Genomic DNA, 22,905 nt, shown 5'->3' on the forward strand with positions numbered 1-22,905 from the left:
AGCATATATCATACAGTTGGATCCCTTTATTAATATACTGATTTTACATTGAATATGTAGTAATCACTTCACCCAGCATTGCTGAGCACAGAGCTCTAGGCTAAAATATAATAGTGGTTCACCAGAATGCAGTACCATTGCACAATAGTTACCGGATAGAAAGCACTCTTCCCAGTTAATGTGTGTGGGGAGAGTAGGTAGTCAGGCAGATATATCATGACTACAAATGGTCAGGAACTGTTTCATATATTTTCTGAAAGACTGAGCCCCTAAGAGTCACCTTGTTTGTCTTTCAAGTACAGTTGAAAAGTAATGATCACTTTTCCCATGAACATACAAACCAGATGGGGCAGCATGTCAGTATCTGTGAGCTGGGTGGGGCAAAGAGAAAGCATGCCATCAAAGCTCTGACTGTGGCACTGGTTACAGGAGTCCCTAACCCTGAGAGGGAGGAGTGGGAGCTGGAGTTGGGCACTCTCCTGAGGCAAAGCCGCCCACATTGCTGCTGAATAAACGTACATAGTTTTCTGGGTGGGCACGCCTGGTTAGCAAGAGATAAACAGGTGTGTGGAGGAAGAAACCTGTACAGCAGGCAGCAGCACCTTTGACCCTACCATTCCCTGGAGCAGGAGGCAGATCCCAGGAGAGGGGCAACTTGATGATGAACTTATACAAGGAGGTGGCATGGTTAGCGGTCTGTGGATGGGAGAGGCCCAGGCTGACCCACTAAAACTGGTAGCAGCAGTGACAAGCTCCTCAGTGAGGGTCTGCAGGTTTGCAACTGGCCAAGACTTTCAGGGCAGGCTACTCTGAGCAAGCCGAATGATTTCAGGCTCCATTTGAAGGGCGACTGGGAGACGCTAAGCTCTGTCTCCCCCCCCCCCCACCCCGACTGTTCAGTGGGAGAGACTGGATGGGTCTGAAGGGGACTGTGCCATGGATCACACCACATGACTGCATGAGGCTCCAGTAGCCAGAAGAGATGGTTGAGTGTACTCTAGAAGCTATTGAGCTATGATGGCGGGACCATCAATTTCCTATCCCCTAAGCGTGGGATCGGAAGGAGGGCCTGGCAGGAGGTGGGATTACAGCAGCTGGTATGAGTTTTTCTCGTGCCCACACTTGGACTGCAGGGCAGTCCATGTGGCCACCTCAAACACCTTGTGCACCTCATCCTTCATCGTGATTGAGAACTCCAGGTAGCTGAAGGCATATTTCATTCATTATCAATGTGAAGGGAAGACAGCCGTCTGCTACATCACATACACTCCTTCATGTACATCAGGCGGGTTTTTTTGCTGTTATCTCCTCCAGCAACTGCCTAGGCCTGATTCTTCATAGCGAGTATAATATGAAAAGATAGCAGTAGTGAGGGGATATAGCTGCAGGTTCATCTGAATATTTTGTTTATTGTTTAGTTGATAGTTGCACATACATACTAGGGCTGTGATAGTATAATCAATAAGCTGGTAATGCTGTCAACCACATGCAACACTGTCCCCTCCCCCTCCAAGTACATTTTTAATGGGCTCATTGAGAGGCTGACTCAGTCCTGGCTTGTGCTGGGACCCAGCATGAAGCCCAAGCTGGCTTTTAGTGCTTTGACTGCAGAGCTGCAGCAGGGGTTGATGTCCTGTCCTGGGACGAGCTGGGACTGAGCCAGCCTGCTCACGAGCTGGCTCTAAGTGCCGGGACCCAGCATCAGCCCCCGCAGTGGCTCTGCATTACAGGTGTTTGTTGTGCAGAGCCACAGCGGTGGTAGTTGCCAGACCCAGCACAAGCTAGGATTGAGAGCTACCCCTTATTGATGAATTGTGTAGTTGACAAAATGAATGTTGACTATATGATTAATGAATTATGCACTTATTAACATCCCTAATACATGCCCTTTTATTATATGTGGAAAGGAAGCATGGATCAGTTGCCAAAAAATAAAAAACTGTTTGGGCCATATATAGCATGTACATATGTGCATATATTTATAGTTTATGAATGTTCAAGTAAAATACTGTGAAAATGTAAAAAAAAAAAAAAAAAAAAACCCCAAACCCTATTTGCAACATGATGTGTGTCCTACTTGGAATATTTTATTTTCTGCATGGTAACTGTAGGGAGGGTTCATTTGGCTATGAAATATATGGGCGGGGAAAGAGGCAGTGTACATATATGTGTGTGTGCACGCACACCCAATTTAGTAGTATTCAAATAAAATGCATTATATATTTATATATAAAATAAGTATTTCACTGAAACACATTTGCAGGTTATCAATGTTTTCCAAGAATGACTGTAATGAGGACTTTTAATCACATAATCATCTATTGTTATCAGAAAGTATCTTTAACTTTTAATTTATCTCCAGGGTAGCTTCTTACACAGCCATGCCTTTAGGATGCTCTTTTCTCAGGCGATGCATCCTCACCTCCTTAGATACTTTTGAAAATCTCACTAGATAACAGTCTACATCCTTAGGCACTTAGATACCTTTGAAAATCTGGCACAAAGTCATTTTTCAAACTGGGGCTTATATTCCTAAGTGGCTTAGGTGCTTGGTAAATGTTTCTCTCAGTCTTTTTACTGGTAAAAACATCTCCCTGTCTCCCTTCTCAGAACTACACCTTAGGTGCCAGCCTCTATGCAGCATATGGGTGATGTATCAAGTCAGATAGCAAAAGTGACAATATTTATCATTTCTGCAAAGAGCAAATGAACAGCTTTGGAAAGAAATTTAAAAAGAAAGGCAGTATCCTGGCTATCACATTTTTTAACTAACACAACTGTCACATAGATATTAGATATCCTAATTAGATATTCAGAGATAAACCATCTAACTCTTTTTGTTTTCTCAGTTAACAGCACTCATGAATTAGGTCCTTTGGTAGATATCAGAATTCCTGCAAATGAGACCAGCTTGATATTAAGTAATTTAAATTACAGCACACGATACAAGTTTTACTTTTATGCCCAAACATCAGTTGGATCTGGAAGTCAAATAACTGAGGAAGCAGTAACAATTATGGATGAAGGTAAGATGGGTATGTATAAAGACAGTCCATTTAAGTTTAAAGAATCATACATGTTTTATACAAAATGTTAGTACTTTTTTTCTTGCTGTTGCAATCTTTATTAAAAATGATCTAGAGCATCCCTGGTTTTAGTGTGCACTAATATGAGCTATTTAAAATAGATTTTAAAGAAAAGATGTGCAACATTTTTCTTTCACAACCGAAGCTTGAAAAATGGGTGGAAAAATCTACTTCTGTATATCACTTTCCTTAAAAGACCTAGGTTGCTTTCTTTTCTGGGATAAGATGTGCCTTTCAAAGTTTTAAGTGCCTTGCCCAAGTCATCCATACCATACAATATTCTGCTTCCATGACCTCTTCTGGTAACAAGTACAGTACTTTGTTCCGGTTATTATCCTATGGCCAATGATAAAGTCATGAAATGCTGCTGGATACCATTTGGCTAGTAGAAATATATAAAGTACAAAACAGTACAGATCTCTAAATCACAATAATTTATATATATTCTAAATGATTTTTGTGGGCCTAGTAGGAACATGAATGCACTGTAAATGTAGTACCACATCTAAACAAAGACCAGCATGTAATATGGTCAACAGTTAAAGAATCTGGAACAGCTGCATGTTACCTTAGGAGTAAGAGTATCTCTCTACAAGCTTACGTTGTTTTAGGCATATTAGATTTATGATCTGGTAGAGAATTCTTCGTTGACGGTGCTATCTTTTAAAATATTATGGAAATTCAATTTAAACGATAAAAATCTCTGGAAATTTTGTGATGTAGCCTTTGATAATGTTGCACATCTTTAATATTAAAATCTGTTTTATTGCAAGCTTTAGATTTACTTGTTTCATATTTGGTAAACTTATAGTTGGAATTGCCATATATTGGTTGGTATGAAACCCAGTAAATCTAATAAGGTGTATTCCAGTTATATCATAAGGTGTAACTTTTTTTTAAAAGTGAATGTTAACAAGCATGAACAGTAAAGATTAATAAATGCATGTATATTAATTTATAGAATACACGATCAATGCTCAACATAAGTGTGTGTTTAATTTCTTATTCCCTTGATCTTTTTTACTTAGTGCATGCTTTTATGGTTTATAATGAAAAATTGTATTTATATGTATGTTCCTTTGGTGTTGTATCTAATTATATAGTGTCCTATTTTTATTTTCCCCCATTAAAGCTGGTATTCTTCCTCCTGCTGTAGGTACAGGCAAAGGTAAAATAAAACTGCATGATTTTGTAAGTGTGTGGATTTTTGCAGTGTTCTAAATGGGGAAATTTCTGCTGGTAAGGAGAGAAAATACTGGCCTATATATGGTTGTATTAGCTATTAATTGAGATTGGGGGAACTGTTTATATAACAGGCTGCCTTTCTGATAAAGATGCACCCAATATCTTAATACTTACAGTCTGTACATTGTGCAGAGTTCCAGAGGAATTTGTTAGCTTTATTTCTGCAAAACCTAATTCTTTCTCTGCTTTATGAAGTTGCTGTCCTCTTTGTTCAGGGACTAGGCACAGAATCACTCTCTTACTAGCATGGGGTAAGCAGGCATTCTTTTACACGAGCTGGTCTACCTTACAGAGGTTAGCCTTTATGGATGCATGACATCTGTACAGTTGTGAATCCGGTGAGTCTCTGAGCCCAGCTTGACAGACTCAGACTTCTGGGGCTCACGCTACATGCTAACAACAGCTATGTAGTCACTTGTGGCTTAGGCTCAAGCTCAGGCTCTGAAGCCTGTCCCTCTACCTAAGCTTCAGAGCCTGAGTATCCACACAGCTGTTTTTAGCACAAGCCTGAGTCTGCCAACCTACGCTCAGAGACTCACTCTTGCATTCTGTGTAGATGTACATAACTTGATATTAAAAGCACTCTACCAAGCATAGGTGCTCAGTCTAGGAATACTGAGGGTGCTGCTGCACCCCATGATTTGAAGTGGTTTCTATCATATACAGGCTTTACAGTTTGGTTCAATGGCTTTCAGCATCCCCATTATAAAAACAGCAACTCTGCTGCTGTGCTCATATTATCTAGGAAGAGGAACATTCTTGCTCTGAACCATTGTCATTTTTGTCCATTTGGTCACCTTTCCTTCACTTACAATTTAATATGTATAGGAGGTATATTACTGACAGCACCTTAGGTGAGTTCCTCTTCTGCTGCAGGTCTGTACACAGAAAAAGGGCACAGAGGAGGGATCAGATTGAACAGATAAGCGACAACTTTCTTTGTATGCCTTTTCTTCTCTTTCTCAGATTCACAAATCTTATGACTGAGCATTCAGGGCTATTTTCTTCAGTTATTCATCTACTGCTTGAGACACGCGTTCATCTTTGGCCTTGGATTTAGCTATGTTTATTCCTTTGTGTAGTAGCTGATCCCTTTGTCAGACACAAAATTGGCTTTGTGCAGAATTCTTGAAGATAAAGCTTTCCTATTCTATGCACTTTCACACACATAGTTCTTGTAATAGCTTTGGAAAAGAGAAGCAGTTGTGACAGTAGATAAAAGCACAGCCCATTGGATGCATTTTAATGTAGTTATGATTTGTACAGATGTCTATGAATGAGTGATTTAACCATACACTTTACTGTGAAGACATAATTAACCATGATGAAACATTTTCTAAATTAAAATCAGTAGATTCTCAGAATATGGGAGTCATAAATAAATACCTATGGGCGCAGTATCCTATGAAACATTTTTATACACTTGACAACATAGAAAAATTGTCCAATAGAATATATATCTAAAGCAATCAGGTATGCTTAATTATATCAGTCCCGGAAGAACATACCTCAGTTCTAATCCAGTATCAGTTGACTCGGTCATATTTGATTTAAAGTATTTCTATTCTGAAATTGGATTTATAAAAATGGTACCTTCTTACGTTTCTGTTCTATGTATAGCTTACTTTAACAACTGTTTCTTTTTACTGCTTTTTCACGCTCCATTTATCATGTGAAAGGTCAATACCTCTTGGGAGCAAGGAATTGGATTCTTGTTCTTGGCAATCATATACTAAGTCCCAATGAGTTACAACTGTACAAAACCACTGAAAGAAAATTAGATTCCATAGGTATAACTGAGGGTCTAATTTCAGCCTTACTTAAAAAAAGTCTATGGTTCTTACGATTTCAAAGAAAACTTTGAAAATGTGAACCAAATGTAACAGAAGCTAGATATCTAAGTTCTCAGACCATCTGAAATGACAGGTGTGAAATGTCAACTGCCTGCCCCATTCATCCCACTGGCAATTAACTCAGGTAGTAATGATGATAACCGATATGTCAATGTAGTTAACTCTTTCCTGTGCTGCATCACAAACACTCTTCTCCCCACACTGACCATCAAGAAGCAGCTACCACCAAGAAGTCCAGCAGTGCATTGAACCCCATTGATAAGGAGACAAGCCCCAAAAGCACAGTAGACCACACGGTCTAGTTTTCAGCCTCTGCACAGTCTTTGAAAACAGCATCTCATTTTCTCGTCTCAAGTGAGTGGAGCTTATTTTCCAAGCAGAGCTTAGAAGAGTACAACTCTGTGTTTTTCCAACTTGACCCCCTGAAGAGAAACACATTTGAGGTGCAAGTCAGTGAGACAACCCGTGATGCCATATTCATAGAGTAGAACCACACCTTAAAGTGCAAAATCAAGCAAAGCTATAGTAAGCAAAGGCTCTTTATAATTCCTCCAACTTTTTACCAGAGCCTCAAAATAAAACCTCTGCCTTTTGAATCAGTACCTTTCTTGCTTGCTATCCAAGCAGAAGTGAACTCTGAAATGGACTGTACACTACTGCTTGTAATCTTTTAAACAACAGTAACTTGTTTTCTAAGTTTCTCTTAGCTGTTGATTGCTAAGCTTGAGATTCTTTAAATTAGCTAAGGTAAAAGGTAAAATAGCCCTTTTAAATAAGAAAAAGGGGGAGGAGAAATGATGGGGGAAGAGATGGTTTCCTCTCTCTCCTGTGTGAAGTTGAACAGACAGAATATTGCAGTAATTTAGAGAAAGTAAAAGGAGAAAAAATTGTTCATACTTAGTATCCTGTACATATGAACCCCCATAGCCAGACTCTCATGTCTGGATAGACTATTTAGGCCAGTACATGGGAGGTAAGGGGAGGAAGGGGGGTCGAAGGGTGCTAACGCACCTCCCATGGTTCTCCAGGGGGCCAATTCTGTCCAGGCTGGGGAAGGCTTCAACATCTCCAGCCAGACTGAAGTGGCAGCCAGCTGCTTGCCACAGGCATCAATCAGAGCTGACAAAGAATGGAATCTGCCACTCATTGGCCAGCACTGAAGGGAAGGGCACCGGCCCTCTGGGAGCTGTAGTCTTGCCCCCATCCCTCTGTGCTGCCTCTGAGAACTTCATTCCGAATCCGGGTCTCAAAGATCTCATAGTCAGGTAAATGGGGGGGTGGGGGGGGGAGAGGCGGGCGACTGCTGCTCTGCTTCATGTCCTCCTAACCGCAGCAATAGCATGAGAGCCCCTTGTCCACTGGGCAGACAGTCTGTGCCCTAAGACAGGTGGTGGGACTGGCTGGGCGAGGGGCTACTGGCTGTAGCAGGAAGGGCCAAGAGTGTAGCCTCTCTCCTCTCCCTCTCCCCCCCCAGCTGAGGTGAGTGCCCCACTCCTTGCCCTTTGCTGCTTAGATGTATAGGAGTTGTTACAGAATGGGCTACTGCTGCTTAAGCGGTTGCTGTTGCTCAGCCACAGCTTGGTACTGACAGCCTCAGCCCATTCACCCCCATTTCTGAGGGGTGATTCCCCCCTTCGCTGTCACCTCAGTCCCACATTCTAGTCCCATAGGAAGTAAGGGTGCCATCCCTTTGGGTGGTATCTGATTCTGTTGCAGCTTGCTCAGAGGGGGGCAAGAGGATACGAGCAGGTTTGGAAATGCCACTGAAGCTACTACACTTTTCACAAAGCCATCACACTGTATCTGATCCCTCAGGTCTTGTCCTCAGAGGAAATTTGCACAGTAGTTTAGAGTCTGGGAGCTTAAATTCATACCTTTGCTAGAGACTACAAAATATTAACTGAACAGCCACACTGGATGTATGATTCCTTATAACAATTTGTGACCCCCTTAACTAGCCCATGACAGGGGAGTTCTTAAGGGGCTACTTCACCTTAAGTGGCCCTTTGAAAAATGTGTTAACTATTTATGCTAAATCATCTGTTCCATCTTATATTTGGCAGTGACACTGACTCTGAGTATATTTCCAAATTTTCTGTGAGGTAACTGCAAGTCATACTTCCCCTTTTTACCAAGGTGTGTGGAAGACCCTGAGCTACCAGCATGGGGGTAGACATGGTTCTCCAGAGCACAACAGGGTTAAAGCTAGAGAACAGATTTTGGATGTGGCTTCAAATACAGGCAGATTTCCAATTAGCGATTTGAACTGATGAATCAGGCCCGTACGCGGGGGGTGCGAAGGGTGTGAGCTCAGGTAAACATGCTCTAGACCGCTGGCTGGGGAAAGGCAGGAGTGGAGTGTTGCCTGAACCTCCTTCCGACATTCTTTGGCTGACTGGAGGAAGGCTGGAGCTGGATAAATGTGCCCCAGCCTTCCCTGGGCCAGCTGAAGCATGGAGGGGGAGGCTCGGGCAGATCAGTTCGCCACTCCTGCCTTCCCCCAGCCTGCCAGAGAATGCTTACTTTGGAGGGCAAGGGGGGGAAGGGGGCTCATATCCTTGCGGTCCACATTTACAAAAAAAAAAAAAAAAGCACCCACTCACAGAAATTCCTGAGTAGGGACCTGCTATTACATCAAGTAGGAAAATCCCTGGGGTGTTGGCAGAGCATAAAGACTTGAATTCCCACTCCCTTCGGTATTTTCACTGTCAAGAATCCTTAAACAAAAACCAAACCAAACAAAGGCGAGGCAGGAAACTCCATACCCCTTTATCATGCAAATCTTCCTTTTCCCCCACCAGCTTAGATCTCTTAAGAGGGAAACACAATCTTCACTTGACTGGATAAATTACCCTGTCACACTCAGTTTATTTTCCAATTTACAATAACATGGTCTTTGTGTTTGTTAACCCTGTTCTTTTTGACCGTGTCCATGACTTCTCTTTACTCAGAATATGCAGCTCCTTATAAAGGTGGTTTTTAAAGCAACAGGTGGTTAAAATGCATTCTTCCAAAAGCTGCATAAGTAAAACATCATTTGATATAAAATGTCGGCACTTAGAAGGTAGATAACTGCATAAATGTGTGTTTATGCTTCTTTTGCAATCCATCACCTGGCTGGACTTGTGGTTACTGAAATAAATGAGACAATTACTAAGAAGCTGAATACATACACACTACTGAACAACCAAAAATACGTCATTGAAATTACTTTACTTCAGGGCCAACTTCTATTATTAGGTCTTATAAGGAAGGGAGAAAGAATGAGATTTGAGCAAACAGCAAGATACATACCTTCAGAGCACAGGGGATGTGCTCACATAATGTACACAAAAAAGTGCAATTATTTGCATAATCTTCAGAACTATTAACACTAAAATACTAACACTGCTAATCAAATGAATACATTAGCCTAGTATCTTATTCTTTGAATTTAGCTCATATAATGATCATTATTATAAGTTAGGCACTGAGTTTGAAACTATTCCTTTTTTGACTGTATCACTTGTACATACAATAGGTAGCTGTTTAGTGTGGACTAAAAACATTCTCATCTGCATTCTTATCTCTTAGTTTTAACTAAAGTATTGGTCATCTCAGTGGAAGTGGTAGCAAGTTTCTGCTTGCAGGAGATGAGACCACTTATTAAGGATGGGTCCTGTTGTTAGGGCACATACTTGCCTGAGGCTGAGGAAACCCAAGCATGATTTCCTGCTATGTGATAGGCTTCCTGCCTGACGCTAGGCAAATCAATTAGTTCTCTGTGCCTCAGTTCCCCATTTTAAAAAAAATGAGGCTATTGGTACTTTCTTCCCTGAGAGGGTTCTTGAGAGGCAACAATACTGTACATGGAAAGATTGTGTGGAACTCAGATACAATAATAAGTAGTTAAGATAGATTTTCTGCACACTCCTTTTTTTCTCTGATATGACTTGCTGTTGCTAGTTGTTTTCTCCTCAGACACCAAATCAGGAGGACAGAAAAGAGTACCACCGGTATGGACTGTGGGTGGGGAGAAAGCCACTCAGCCCTTAGCTCCAAGTGGAGTAATGTAGTGCAACTGCCTTTACAGTAGTTTTGTGACACCATAAAAATGCCTGATTTGTCAGAGTGTGCCTGTAAAATTATTTTTTGCCTTAATTATTTTCTTTTCTCTTCCCCTCAAACTCTGACTGAGACCCTTACCGCCTTCTTTCTTGATTATTGTAGCCTCTTCCTCCTTGGCTTTCTTGACACCATTGTAGTCCACCTCCTCCACCTTTTTCCCTATAAAATGCTGCTGGTAACATCACATTCCCTGCATATCATTCTGACTGTGTGAGTTCCTTCTTTCCTTTCCTTCCAGGGGCTCCCCCTCCTTTTGCTATATCAAGTTCAAGTTTCTTATTCTTGTCTTCAGGGATCTGCACAACTCTGTCTTAGTATCTTTTGTATTACAACCGGGCCACATGGTTCCATTAGTAAGGCCAGATTTAAACATACTGTTTGTTTGCTTTCTAATGAAAAATCACTATGCTTTCCTCCGTTCAGGCTCCTATGTGTTGAACACTCATCAGGAACTGGTCACTTCATTCTCCTTACTAAAATCCCTCCTGGATATTCATAATCAGGAATGTGAATTTCCTGCGGAACTCTACTACTAGATTCTCAGCAACTCAGCTAGCGTGAAAGTAGCCTAATACTTGCATCTCTGAATTCTAGAAAAGCAAAAGGCTCTTGCTGTTTCATAGGGAAATGAGTTTTATTGTGCAATAGCTGTTTTTAACAAAAATTCATTTCCCTGTAATTTTTTGTTTACTCTTGTCAATTCATGGCATATCTTCCCCCTTTTGTCTTTTCTTAGTTTACATTCTTGACGATATTCCTCATCTACCTATAGTTGTGTAGTAATGCCTCATAAAAGGCAGGTCTTATCAACATGGCAATAAACAGAAAAAGCACAGTGCAGTTGTACAGATAAATTCAATATCATTTCACTCTGTACAGGTCTAGAGATGTATGTTTCCTTCTCAATCTATCACTTTCTTCATGGAATAGTAGCGTACTATTCAAGAATCAGGGATTTGAGAATCCACATGAAGTCATGTTTGATGGTGAGTTTGTCACATGATAGGAGCATTACTCAAGGAATTTAAGTAGCTATTCAATTGAAATAAATATTGAAAAAATTGTATGTCAGTTTTAAAATGTTGTATTTCATTGCTCAGCTTACCAACTTGGTGCTCTATGTATAGCCTACTTATCTAGAGGAATGGTGCTAGTTAATGGTTGGAAGGTTATATGTGGCTATTGAAAGAGAGAGAAATAACAGGGGTTGTCATTGTTTTAAAAATAAAAATTATTTTGTTCCTGGTCCTCTGATCCTACAATTCGATCCAGGCAGGCGAATGTATGTACACAAGATAATTTTATTGAAACTAGTGGGGCATCAAAAAGTACTTCCTGTTGTAGGACTAGAGCCATAGTCACTAATAAATGTCAGCTATATTTTAGCTCATATCACTGCTATAGCATGGTTGACAGCGAGGTGTTTGTTGGCAGTAGCCTGAACAATAATCAGTCTGCCCATGTAAACTGGTTTGCTTCATAGTAACCCAGTTTTTTCTTTGTGGAGCGAATGTACTATCAAATTACTGCCTATATAGTATATTATATAGCTGCAGGAGCACAGAATTTAATACACATTTACTCTTTTTTGTGAAAAGCATTTCTTCACAAGAGTACTAAGCTTTTTTTTTTTAACCAATTGGCACTGGTACAGTTTCAAAACTCCTGCCAATTGTTTTTTATACATTGGTGACGAGTGCTGAGAAGCCTGTGTCTTGTAAGCCAAAGGTTAATTGCTATTAGAGGTGCTCTGACCCTGAAAGCAAGAGAGATTTATGACAGACTCTGGGTGTTCAAGCACACAGAACCCTGGTTTTCATCACCTCAGGTTGCTGTAACTATATTGTGTTATGTAACATGCAGTATCATACAATGTGAGAACGTGGTGCATAAGACAGACTTTAGAAAGCCAATGAAATCACCCAATTTTTCTAAGACTTATGGGAAAATGTGTTTAAAAATCAATTTAAAAAAGGATGGGTATATAATTAATTGAACTCTTTCTTCAAAATACTGTCTTCAGTAAGAAAAACCTAGAAAAGAAATCTGAACAATTAGTAATCAATGAAGACCTTGTAAAAATAACCACTTAAAAGTATCAGATGAGAATATATGTGGAGAATTGGAACATGAATCAGAAAGTTGGGTTGATATGGAACCTAAAGTACAAAGAGAACAAAGAAAAATTACTCATACAAGGAAAATTTACCATGCCAGATGGTCTTTAATCTAGCAGTTCTAGAAATCTAACTAGATTAAAGGCTATAAAATGAAGTTGGAGAAAATTGAAAAGAAAATCAGATGAAAGTTTTAAACAGGGAATGTAGTTAGTCATTGGAACAGCCTACCCAATGCTATAGTTCATCAGTTCTCGAACTGTAGGTCACAACCCCAGAGTGCATTGCAACTCCACTTTAATGCTAGAACCTGGGGTCAACGCTGAAGCTTGAGGGCTTTAGTTCTGGATGGTCAGGCTCAGGTTACAGGGTTTCTGCTTTGCTGCCCCCCTCCGCCCCAGCCTTTGGGCGATAGGGCTTTGGCTTTGGCCTTCCAGTCAGAGTGGATGGGCTCAGATAGGCTCATTCTTCAGTTGCCCCTTCTTGGTGCCATGTAGTCATTATTCTTGTCAGAAGGGGGTCACAATGCACTGAAGTTTGAGACTAGACAATAGATTATCCTATCATTTGGATGCTTTAAATCAAGATTAGACATCTCTCTAAAAGACATGGTCTAGTTCAACCAAAAGTTATAAGGTGATGTAGCGCTTACTGGGTGAAATTCTCTGGTCTGTATAAGCAGGAGATCAAAATCAGGCCTTAAAACTTATGAAAAAACGTACTGTGACATTGACACTTATTTTTATGTATCTTGCATTCTGCCTGCCAGGGCTAGACTCAGTCCCAGTTGCTGTAGTCTCCTCAATTCACGGTTTGCTCACTATTAGCACCCCTGTATGCACTAGCCTACCTCAAAGTGGGTATGGTAAAGTCAGGACTGTAGCCTAACACCCTTCCATATGCATCTGGCCACATGCACCCACCCAATATGGGGGAGGGGAGCAGCGGCCAGCAGCTGGCAGGAGGGCCAGCGCCAGCATCAGGAGTCTGTGCAGCAGTGATGGGGAAGGCGCAGGCTTCAGGCTGCACAATGTTGGTTCCCAGCCATGCCACTGTGGGGAGTGCTGGGAAGAGGTGGCAAAGTAGAGATGGAGCAAGGGCAGGGGGAGAGGAGCCAGGTGGTGGGAAGAGGTGGGGCCAGTGCCCCCCCTTCCTCTGTCACCAGTTGCTGCTGGGATGGAGTGCCAGGGGTTTAGAGCAGGGGACTGGGATGTATGTGGGGCTCTGGGCAGAAGACGGATGTGTGGAGGTACAGAAGTCAGGGCAGAGGGTTGGGAGGTGTGGGGGGCTCAGAGAGAGGAAAGCAGGAGTCAAGGCAGTCATGGGTGTAGGAGAAGATCAAAACAAGGATGTGGAAGGTTTGGAGGTGCAGGAGTCAGGCAGGGGGTTATGGTGTGTATGGAGAATTGGGTGATCAGAGTGCAGACACCATGCTGCCTGACTATCCCCAGGGTGGCAGGAACCACAATGCCTAGCCGATGGACCCTGAGGGCATCAGAGACCACGCTGCCCAGCCACTGGAGGGCAGCATGGTGGGGACCGCACTGTCTTGCCTCCAGATCCCCGGGATTGGCTGGGGCAGCAGGGACTGTGCTGTCCAACTGCCAAATCCCTGGGCTGGCCAGGATGGCGAGAATTGTGCTGCCCAGATTGCTGGTAGCATCCAGAGGCTCGCCCCAGTCGGCCTGTGTCTTACTGATACGCCACACTGGGGTGCACCAGCTTACTTGCACCTTTGATTATGATGGCTTTTAATTACTTGATCACATGCTATGTTTTCCCCAGGCAACAATAAAGCTGGCATCTGCTAACTTTGAATACTTGATTTTGAAATCTAAATAACCTGTTTAATCCAGATTTTTTGGGTCAAGGTTCAGTTTGGTATGTTTTATATACTGTATAGCTTTAGTGAGAGAAACAAAAAGTATGAGAGGAAGAAGAATAGTGGTGTAGTTTGATAGAGTACTGAGAGATTTACCTAGAACTACTGGGATGAAGTGAAGAAAATAAAACAGTAATACAAGTATCAGGAAAAAAATCTGTGAAATGGAAATTATTAGGCTGTGCAGTAATCTAATAAGAGAATGAGTAAACCTAAGCACTAGACCAGATTTAACAGCAGTAAATGAATAGCAAAGAACCCTTCCTCATTGGCAAGTCTGGGGATTGGCTCATCTTTTATCACGAGAATCTTTCTCTCTCTTCAATGCTTGTCTGATTAGAAGGATTTGTGGGAAAAGTGTCTTAAAATACTATTTTAAATTATTGTCTAATTTAAAAGTTTTTTTAATCATTTAGTTGCTTTGCAGATTTTGGAGAGATTACACAGAACATGATCCCTAAAGATTTTTTTTTTTTGTAATTTTCTCTCAGCTAGCAGCTAAATATACAGTATGAAATGGGGCATTTCAGATTTTAAGCCCCTCTAATTTAAAAAAGATGCCATCTCTTTAACGACCTGACTTGATACCCACGAAAGTCAAAGGGATTTTTTCCATTGACTTCAGTGGTCATTTCATCAAGTCCTAAATGAGTTCATCTGTTATTTCAGAATGATGGTGCAGCAGATTATTTCTTGCAATGGCTGTTCGGGTATTGCATGTTTTACTAAAGTGATATTTAAGGAGATATTGCAGGAACTACTTCTGCTCTAAGCTGAATAAATGCATGGTCTTGTTTTAGTGGAAATAAATTTTGTCCATTTATGAATAGATGTAAGATGTGAATTTCAGTCAGGACTCTCTTGTTGTCAGCTCTTTCTTATTATTTTGTATACTTTTGTGATGTAAACACGGTTCTGGAGTAGTAGCTTCTTCTGTTCTTGGAGATATTAAGATGTGGAAAGGACATAGAAGGGGAAGAGTGTTAGCCCAGTAAACAAATAACAAACAAACAAAGCAGCAGCAAGAAGATATAGGTGATAATTTTAAAAGACTAAATAAAACTCAGATTTGCTGACCTTTAAGAATCACACTGACCTCAGCATTCTATGGAAAATAAAACAAGAAATGTAGTTTTAGAGTGTAATTCGAACCTTACAATGAAACTGTGTGGGGCTACGTCTAGACTACAAGCCTCTTTCGAGGCAGATTTTTCAAAAAAGTGAGCCGCTTTTTTGAAAGAGAATCTAGACGCTCTCTTTCGAAAATGCACAGTTTGCATTCAATAGTGCCTTTTTTCAAAAGTGTACTTTTGAAAAAAGGCATTATTCCTCGTAAAATGAGGTTTACCATGATCGAAAAAACTGCTGCGTTCTTTCGATTTACTGTCAAAAGAACGTGGCTGCAGTCTAGAAGCAAGTGATGTTTTTTTTAAAAAAGCCTACTTTTTTCAAAAAAACCCTATAGTCTAGACACACCCTGGCTCCCCCACACCCTGGGGGTTGTTTTTTTTTGTTTTTTTGTTTTTGCTCTATTAATTATTGGAGGGGGCAGAAGGAATGTTAACTATTTAAAGTATGAACCTCCAATCACACTTTCCTGGGATTACTTGCACAAGTTAGATGAACAGGACTTCTTACAGGCTTGGGTGTGGAAGGTCGATGTGTTACATATGAGCCTGTATCTTTCAATAATGAACCTTATTAATAATTTTGCAGAGAAAAATAATTATTTCGAATTTTCTGTTCCTTAAATGATGGTAACATTTTCTAACATGTTTCACTGTTATTTTTCATTCTGAACAGAGCACCCACAAACATATTTCTCTTCAGTGTATGGCTGGCATGCTTTTTAGATTTAATTTGAAAATTTTCTGTGGGTACATGCAACAAGGGGAGACAGATCCACGAGAGCCAGTGCATGAGGGCAGATGACTTTTAAGACATCTCCTTACACGTACTGGCTCCCACAAAGCCGCATCCCCCCCATGCATTGCTGCCTCTTTATCAGAGGCAGTAGTGGGGGGGGGCAGGCAGGATCTGGTGCTCACGGGGAGCTGGCCTGCCTCCCACCCACCCCCATAGTGCTGCCTAGAATACAGAGGCAGCAGCACAGGGGGAGGCTGCATGCAACTGAAGGTTAACTAATGAGCCGAAGCTCATCAGTTAACCGTTTACACACTTACACTTTGACATCCCTACTGCATAGCTGCAGGCAGCTGCTCCCTGGCTGCCAAGCAGTGGTTTCCTGCTGGGGTGCTTGCTGACCCCTTGTGGTCATTCACAGTGTAACTCCCTCCTAGCAGACCTTATGAGAAACAATCAAATTCCAGGCACTTTCAGTTGTCCTGGCTCAACAAAACCCTAACCTTGCTTTAAGTTAGGGTAAGAGGAAGCTGCATATCAAATTTTGTGATCCTGGCTCTTATCCTTTAGGAGGCATTCTTGAACAAATGGACTCAAAAGCGACAAGACAGACAAACTGGTGCACATTTCTAAAATATATAGATTTTGCACACAAAAACCCAACATTTCGTGCATTGTTCTCAAGGAAAACTACTTAATGAATTCATTGGATAGATTTGGGGATTATATATGTAGTGAAAAAGAACCTATCTTGGGCAAGCAGGAATACTGAAACCAGTTTCTATTTATGGTTAGCCAACTGAATATAATGTAAATGTATTTATTTAAAAGAAATGAGCCAATATATAGCTATTTAAAGGTCCAAGCGAAACTTGTCTTGCTCATTGCAGTCATGCTTTCTCTGTATTCAGAGAAAGCACCACATTTTGAGGGGAATGTCTTTTTGGCAGTGTTTATAAGATAATACCATAACTATTTTCAATTAATGTTTCTTAGCTTTGCAAATTATTGATTCCTATCCTTCACACCAGAATATTTTGGTAATGGTTACACCAGTGTGTGGATCTCCCTTGTTTTTTCAAGAAGTACAATCATTTTTATGCATGTTAGCTTTTGAAGTGCTGAGTCTCTGTTTCTCTTTTTCTTGAGCCATATACTTCATATTTTTCAAACACAGAAACAAAAAGTATCTACTTTCAACTGGGTCTTGATTTAGTATAATTGACTGGCTATATTTCTGTATATGTCTAAGGTCCGAAATAAAACCTGGATGATGTAACCTACCATTTCAAGTGTGTCCACTTATTTTGGGTCACTCAACGTTAGAGTTACCAGCTTGAAACATGAAGGCTCTGATTTTCTTAGTCGCTGAGCATTGCAGTTTCCATTGAAATCTGTGGGCTTTGTGGGTGCTAAGCACCTCAGAAAACAAGTTCCTAGGTATTTTGAGGCTGTACAGCAAAAATTGAGCTATCCAAAATAAATGGAAAATAAAAATCCTAGAATCCAAGGAAGAAAAATATAGTGTCTCCCAAAGATGCTCAAGGAGTATATAGATTATCCTCATTCGGTTTTCCAGAACCAGCAAACAACATTGTATGGCTCTTGTTTTTTTGTTTTTTGTTTTTCTTTTTCCTGAAGTTCATGTCTGCATACTCATTATTTGCTTTTCAGCAGTGGATTAGAATTAATACATATTAACTAGAATCTAAAGTTAATTGCTTATTTTGGAAAGGGAAAGTTACTATTGATGATTGAATTTAAAATAAAAGTAAAAAGTGTTAAGTAAGCTTCTTTAAGAAATGTTCTTCTATAAACGTTAGGTTTTAGGACATCGGTAATCTGGCTGCTTTCAGAGTAATTTACATTACCCTGTCCTTTTCATATTTTATCAATTAAAATTATTTATAAAGAAACCTGCATGAAGTTAGAGTATGCATGTGTTGGTTCGCGTAAAAGGTAAGATTCTGTTGTCTGCTGTCTTGTTGAAACATTTTCTTATGTAAAACTGTTTTTACTCTTTTATGTTTCTTCTTTTCCTACTATCTCTGGTGATGCAGGATATTCAGAAACCCTTTTTGCAACCTTCCCTGTCATACATACTGTCCATCCAACATTCTATAAGGGTACTGTGATCCTTTTTATCATTATAAATTCAGTAGAGACAGTTGAAAAGAAAAATTATATGCAGGTCCTGCAGTGAGGAATAAACAGTATCTGTGGAATACCACATATAATCAAGAAAATGTTGTACCTGCATTACAGTACATCCTCTTCTACAGTTTCCAGTACTGTGTGACCTGTAAGATTCCCTTCACTTTTCAGCTGTCTGCATTGTACTTCAAGACATTTAAAAGATAGTATTTTCCATGGCTTTGGCCATTTTGTATTTCAAAGTGTTTGACAATTTTAGTGGTATGGGCCATGTACAGTAGAGTTCGTAGACTTAGTTCTCCTTTCTAATTAAATAGTGTAGTGACTACCTGCTATTCAATTACTGCATTTGCTAATGCTGTAACTTAGTCACTAATTTTCAGTAATGGAAACAATGAGTATGTATGAACTGTGCATTCCATATATGTGGTCCAAATTAGCACAGTAATTTCTTAAGTTAGATTCTATTATATGCATGGAGCCACAATTTCATATTTTGCTTTTTTTTTCTATTGTGTATTCAGTGCGACCAGTATATCCAAGGATCAGAAATGTTACTGCATCTGCTGCTGAGTCCTATGCCAATATCAGTTGGGAGTATGAGGGACCAGATCATGTGAACTTTTATGTTGAATATGGTGTAGCAGGCAGTAAGAAGTCATTTCATTTAATTATTCTAAGTTCTGAGATATATTTTAAAATATTCTAATAACTGAATTTGGCATATATGGATTTAGCTTCATTGATATTTTTTTAAATGTCTAGAAAAATATCTTTTAATTTAACCTATCAGACTGAGTCACATTAATATAGTAATATAGATTCCTGCTCTTTAGGATAGATGATGTTTAGAAAATAAGCGTTTGTTTCCTTGTATTACTTCAACACTTACGAACAAGAACTATTACTACCTTTAAGTGACTGAAGCTATTGATCATGCAGTGATTACAATCCTGCAGTAAAACTATATCATGGTATTTCTATTATATGACCTAAGAAAATTGCAGTGGCAAGAATGCATATATCAAACTAAAAAAAGAACCAAACAAAAACAAATCTGATGTTATAGGTGAAATAGCATCAACCAAAAGACATATTAGGAACAACAGACTTCTCCCCCACTCATTAGCATGCAGTTAATAACAAAAATAATGTGCTAACCTCTCTGTCAGAACAGTTTGATTTAATTCTCATTATGCTTTAACATTAAGACATTGGATTGATAAAATGGATGTACTGCAAGTACACTGTCCTTATAAAGTGGCGAAAAAATGCTAAAGATAGTGTACAGTAGCACCTCAGAGTCAACCACACATTCAGAACTGGAAGTAATCAGTCACGTAGCACCACAGACAAAAAACAAATACCGTACAATGCTGTATTAAATGTAATCTACTAAAAATAAAATAGCTTAAAAAGATGGTCAGGAGGTTGGAGGTCTCTTCCAACCCTATGATTCTATGATTTTGAGATTGAGAGGTTAAGGAAACTTTCTGTGTTTGTTTCATTTAAATTAAGAGGATTAAAAAGCAGCATTTGTCTTCTGCATAGCAAAGTTACAAGGCTGTATTAAGTCATTGTTCTTTCAAAGTTTACAACGGAACAACCATAACATTTTGTTCAGAATTATGAACATTTCAGGATTATGAACAACCTCCATTCCTGAGATATTTATAACTCTGAGGTTTGACTGTAATTGTAAGTCTTCTAGGTTTAAGTTTTGTTCTGAACTATGCCTAGAATCACTTGAGATTATTTTAGGAAAATATGTACACAAATGCAAGGAAGACATTCAGATTGATCAGGAACTATTACCACATCATCTTCAGAGTTTAAAGAGATTTCTCAGCAAAAGTAAAGGTTGATTAAAAGTGCCAGCAATATTAACAAATTCAGTGAATAAATGTTTTCTTTATATGATCTATAATTGCAAATGCAAACATATTTACTTAAATAGATGCCAAATAATTATCTGTAATGCTTTGGAACTCAACTATAAAATAAGCGTTTTTATTTAGATAGTATTTTTTCTTTATATGCATGCAGAATAGTACTGACAATCATTATTGTTTCTAAAATTTTATTCTTTTTGGAGAAAGCAATTATTTTTTTCAACAAATTCAAGTTTAGCCAACTGACAGTAGAAAATGTTCTTATTATAATAGAGTAGCAGATAGTAACTTCAAATATTCCAACTTGTTGTTTTCCTAAAATTTTTATAGGCAAAGAAGATTGGAAAAAAGAAATTGTAAATGGTTCTCGGAGCTTCTTTGTGTTAAAGGGTTTAACACCAGGAACGGCATATAAAGTCCGGGTTGGTGCTGAGGGTCTGTCTGGTTTTGTGAGTTCAGAGGATGTGTTTGAGACAGGTCCAGGTGAGGCACATCATACCAATTCTGTCTCATATTCAGAATTGTGATATGCCAAGTGAAGAAATATTGAATTGATGTCAGTGGGGAGATGTTGTAAATAAAACATACTGATATAGATTTCTTCAGTAGTGCTAAACTCTACTGTAAACTTCTAGGCATGCCAGCATATCTACTTTGTAGACTATGAATGTTTTCGTCCTTTTAGTTCACTAGGTTTCCCTGCCACTTTTATGGGCAAAAACACTTACTGTTCACATTTGTTCTGTGTTCTGTGCTCTTAAACTCAAATATTTTGTTTGTTTGTAATTCATCTTTTAATGGAATTAGAACCTATTGTGCTATATTTAAATAACATGGTAACACAGCTGAATACCTATTTTTAAACTAACAATCTCCATATCAGCAGTTTAGTTTCCAGGAACATGATCTAAAATTTTTATGAGTTATCAGTTTAGGTATCTAATTTTAAGTAAATATTTCATGTAAGCACTGAATATTATATGCCAGTGGAATGAGTGATAAATAAATAAATAAGCAGATTTCTAGTTATAATTTTTAATCAATTTTTTGTTTCCAGGTGATTTTATATCACTTAAACAACAAAATACCATAATGAATAAGACAGTTTTAAGTATTTTGAGTGTTCCATATATATTTTCCATAGAAAAATAATAGATTTTAGTCCAAGAAAGTTTTCAGCAGTTGTGACTTCATATAAGAATAAGTGGTGTCTGTTCATTTAATTCAGAGAAAGGGTATTATTAGGCGCGTATTGATGCCATGATGAATATGGTGTTGCAATATCAGCATGTTCTTTATGAAATGTTAGTGTTTGGTGTGTGTTTGCTAGCCACTCTTTTTCATTCCAGGCAATGTGGCCCATGGATAGTTATCCAACAGATCTTACTTTGGTCTCACCTACTACACAAACATTATGATTTAAGAAAACAGATTGCTAATACATAAAGTACTTTGAGCACTGTGAAGTAATGATCCTACAGATCACAGAGCAACTGATTAACATGCCAGTTTGAACAAGCGTTCACTTTCTAAAATCATAATGTTTTGTTTTGTTTTATGTTTATAGCACATTAATGCTCATATTATTACAGTGTTCCTATAGGAAAGCTTTTGAAACATAAGGGTAAATAATAATGCCCCACAAACATTTGCAGTCTCAGTAAAAGGTTTTTTTATAGTAACTTTTTATCCAGGGGAGGCTAGTGATACCAGAAAACAGGTATGCAATAGTATAAATTCAGGTGTCTTTACAGCCAGCAGGCAGCAGAGTGCAAAGATTGTATTGTAACTTATTCAAAGCAGGGGGGAGAGACCAAACCATTTTCAGTCAACACTGCTTAATAGGAAAACTTCAGGCTATGTCTAAACTACGGAGTTTTTCCGGGATGCCTCTGGTATCCCAGAAAAACTCCCTGCACCCAGGGAACACATCTGCTCTTCCGACATATTTTGCAGAAGAGCAGACTCGCTCCTTCGGAAGCCCTGACTACTTCGTGCCACGAGGAAAAAGAGCTCTTCCAAAAGAGGAGGTTTTTCCGAAATTTGGCCTAGTGTAGATGGGCCAAATTTCAGAAAAGCCTCTTCCAACAAAACAAAAGGAGTGCAGTTTGCATACCTTTTTCTGATAAAAAGCAGCAGTGTAGACATAGCCTATATCAACACATCTAGGCTCCTACATGTATCTGTGAATAAGTTGAACATCTCGGCTCCATTCTTTGAGTCTTTCAAGTCTGGGAACATTAGAGGCAATATTCTCTGTTCCTGGACCAAGGAAAGGTTCAATATAAATAATTGCTTTTGATTTTACCACATCAGCTGATTTGTTCAGCAAAATTCTTTCTAAAATAATCTAGCTATGTCACTTTCTGATGTGTGGGCTAATTCTGCTAAACATTGGGGAGTGGTGAAAAAGAGCAAGATGCCTAGGCTAGGCATGTGAGGCCTCTACCAATATTTGTTCTAGAGAGCATTCCTATAGAGCATCTTCATAATGCGTGGTTTTCTCCTTTGTCCAGTATCATGGGTTACATTTTTTCTCGCATATTAGCAGCTTCTGTGTTCATCGGAAGTAAATATCTTTCTGCCAAAAGCAGATAATTTGTTTAGAGTAAACAGGAAATTTTATGTCATTTTTTAAAGTTATACTGGGCTTTAGAAACCCCTCCCTATTGGATATACAATAAGTCAAAGAATACAAGAAGCTGC

The 22,905-nt window shown here is 39.3% G+C and overlaps 1 protein-coding gene across 28 annotated transcripts in view; it reads left to right on the plus strand.

The window, feature by feature from the left end:
• Positions 1–22,905, plus strand: part of NRCAM (neuronal cell adhesion molecule) — a 283,744-nt gene that overhangs the window by 241,929 nt on the left and 18,910 nt on the right. For 13 of the 28 annotated variants that reach the window (XR_016349926.1, XM_089779334.1, XM_075929927.2 and 10 more), the window contains 3 exons: positions 2,850–3,035; positions 18,832–18,957; positions 20,530–20,682. Coding sequence is in view for 27 of the 28 variants with exons in the window: in XM_089779334.1 (XP_089635460.1) it covers positions 2,850–3,035; positions 18,832–18,957; positions 20,530–20,682 (465 nt within the window). In the remaining variant the exon portion in view is untranslated. Of the gene's footprint in view, positions 1–2,849; positions 3,036–4,218; positions 4,255–18,213; positions 18,280–18,831; positions 18,958–20,529; positions 20,683–22,905 lie in introns of all 28 variants that reach the window. The other 15 variants (XM_075929951.2, XM_075930000.2, XM_075929970.2 and 12 more) reach the window with 4 other exon arrangements.

The sequence above is a fragment of the Pelodiscus sinensis genome, chromosome 1, assembly GCF_052426305.1.
Source record: "Pelodiscus sinensis isolate ZL-2025 chromosome 1, ASM5242630v1, whole genome shotgun sequence".
Taxonomy (NCBI): domain Eukaryota; kingdom Metazoa; phylum Chordata; order Testudines; family Trionychidae; genus Pelodiscus; species Pelodiscus sinensis.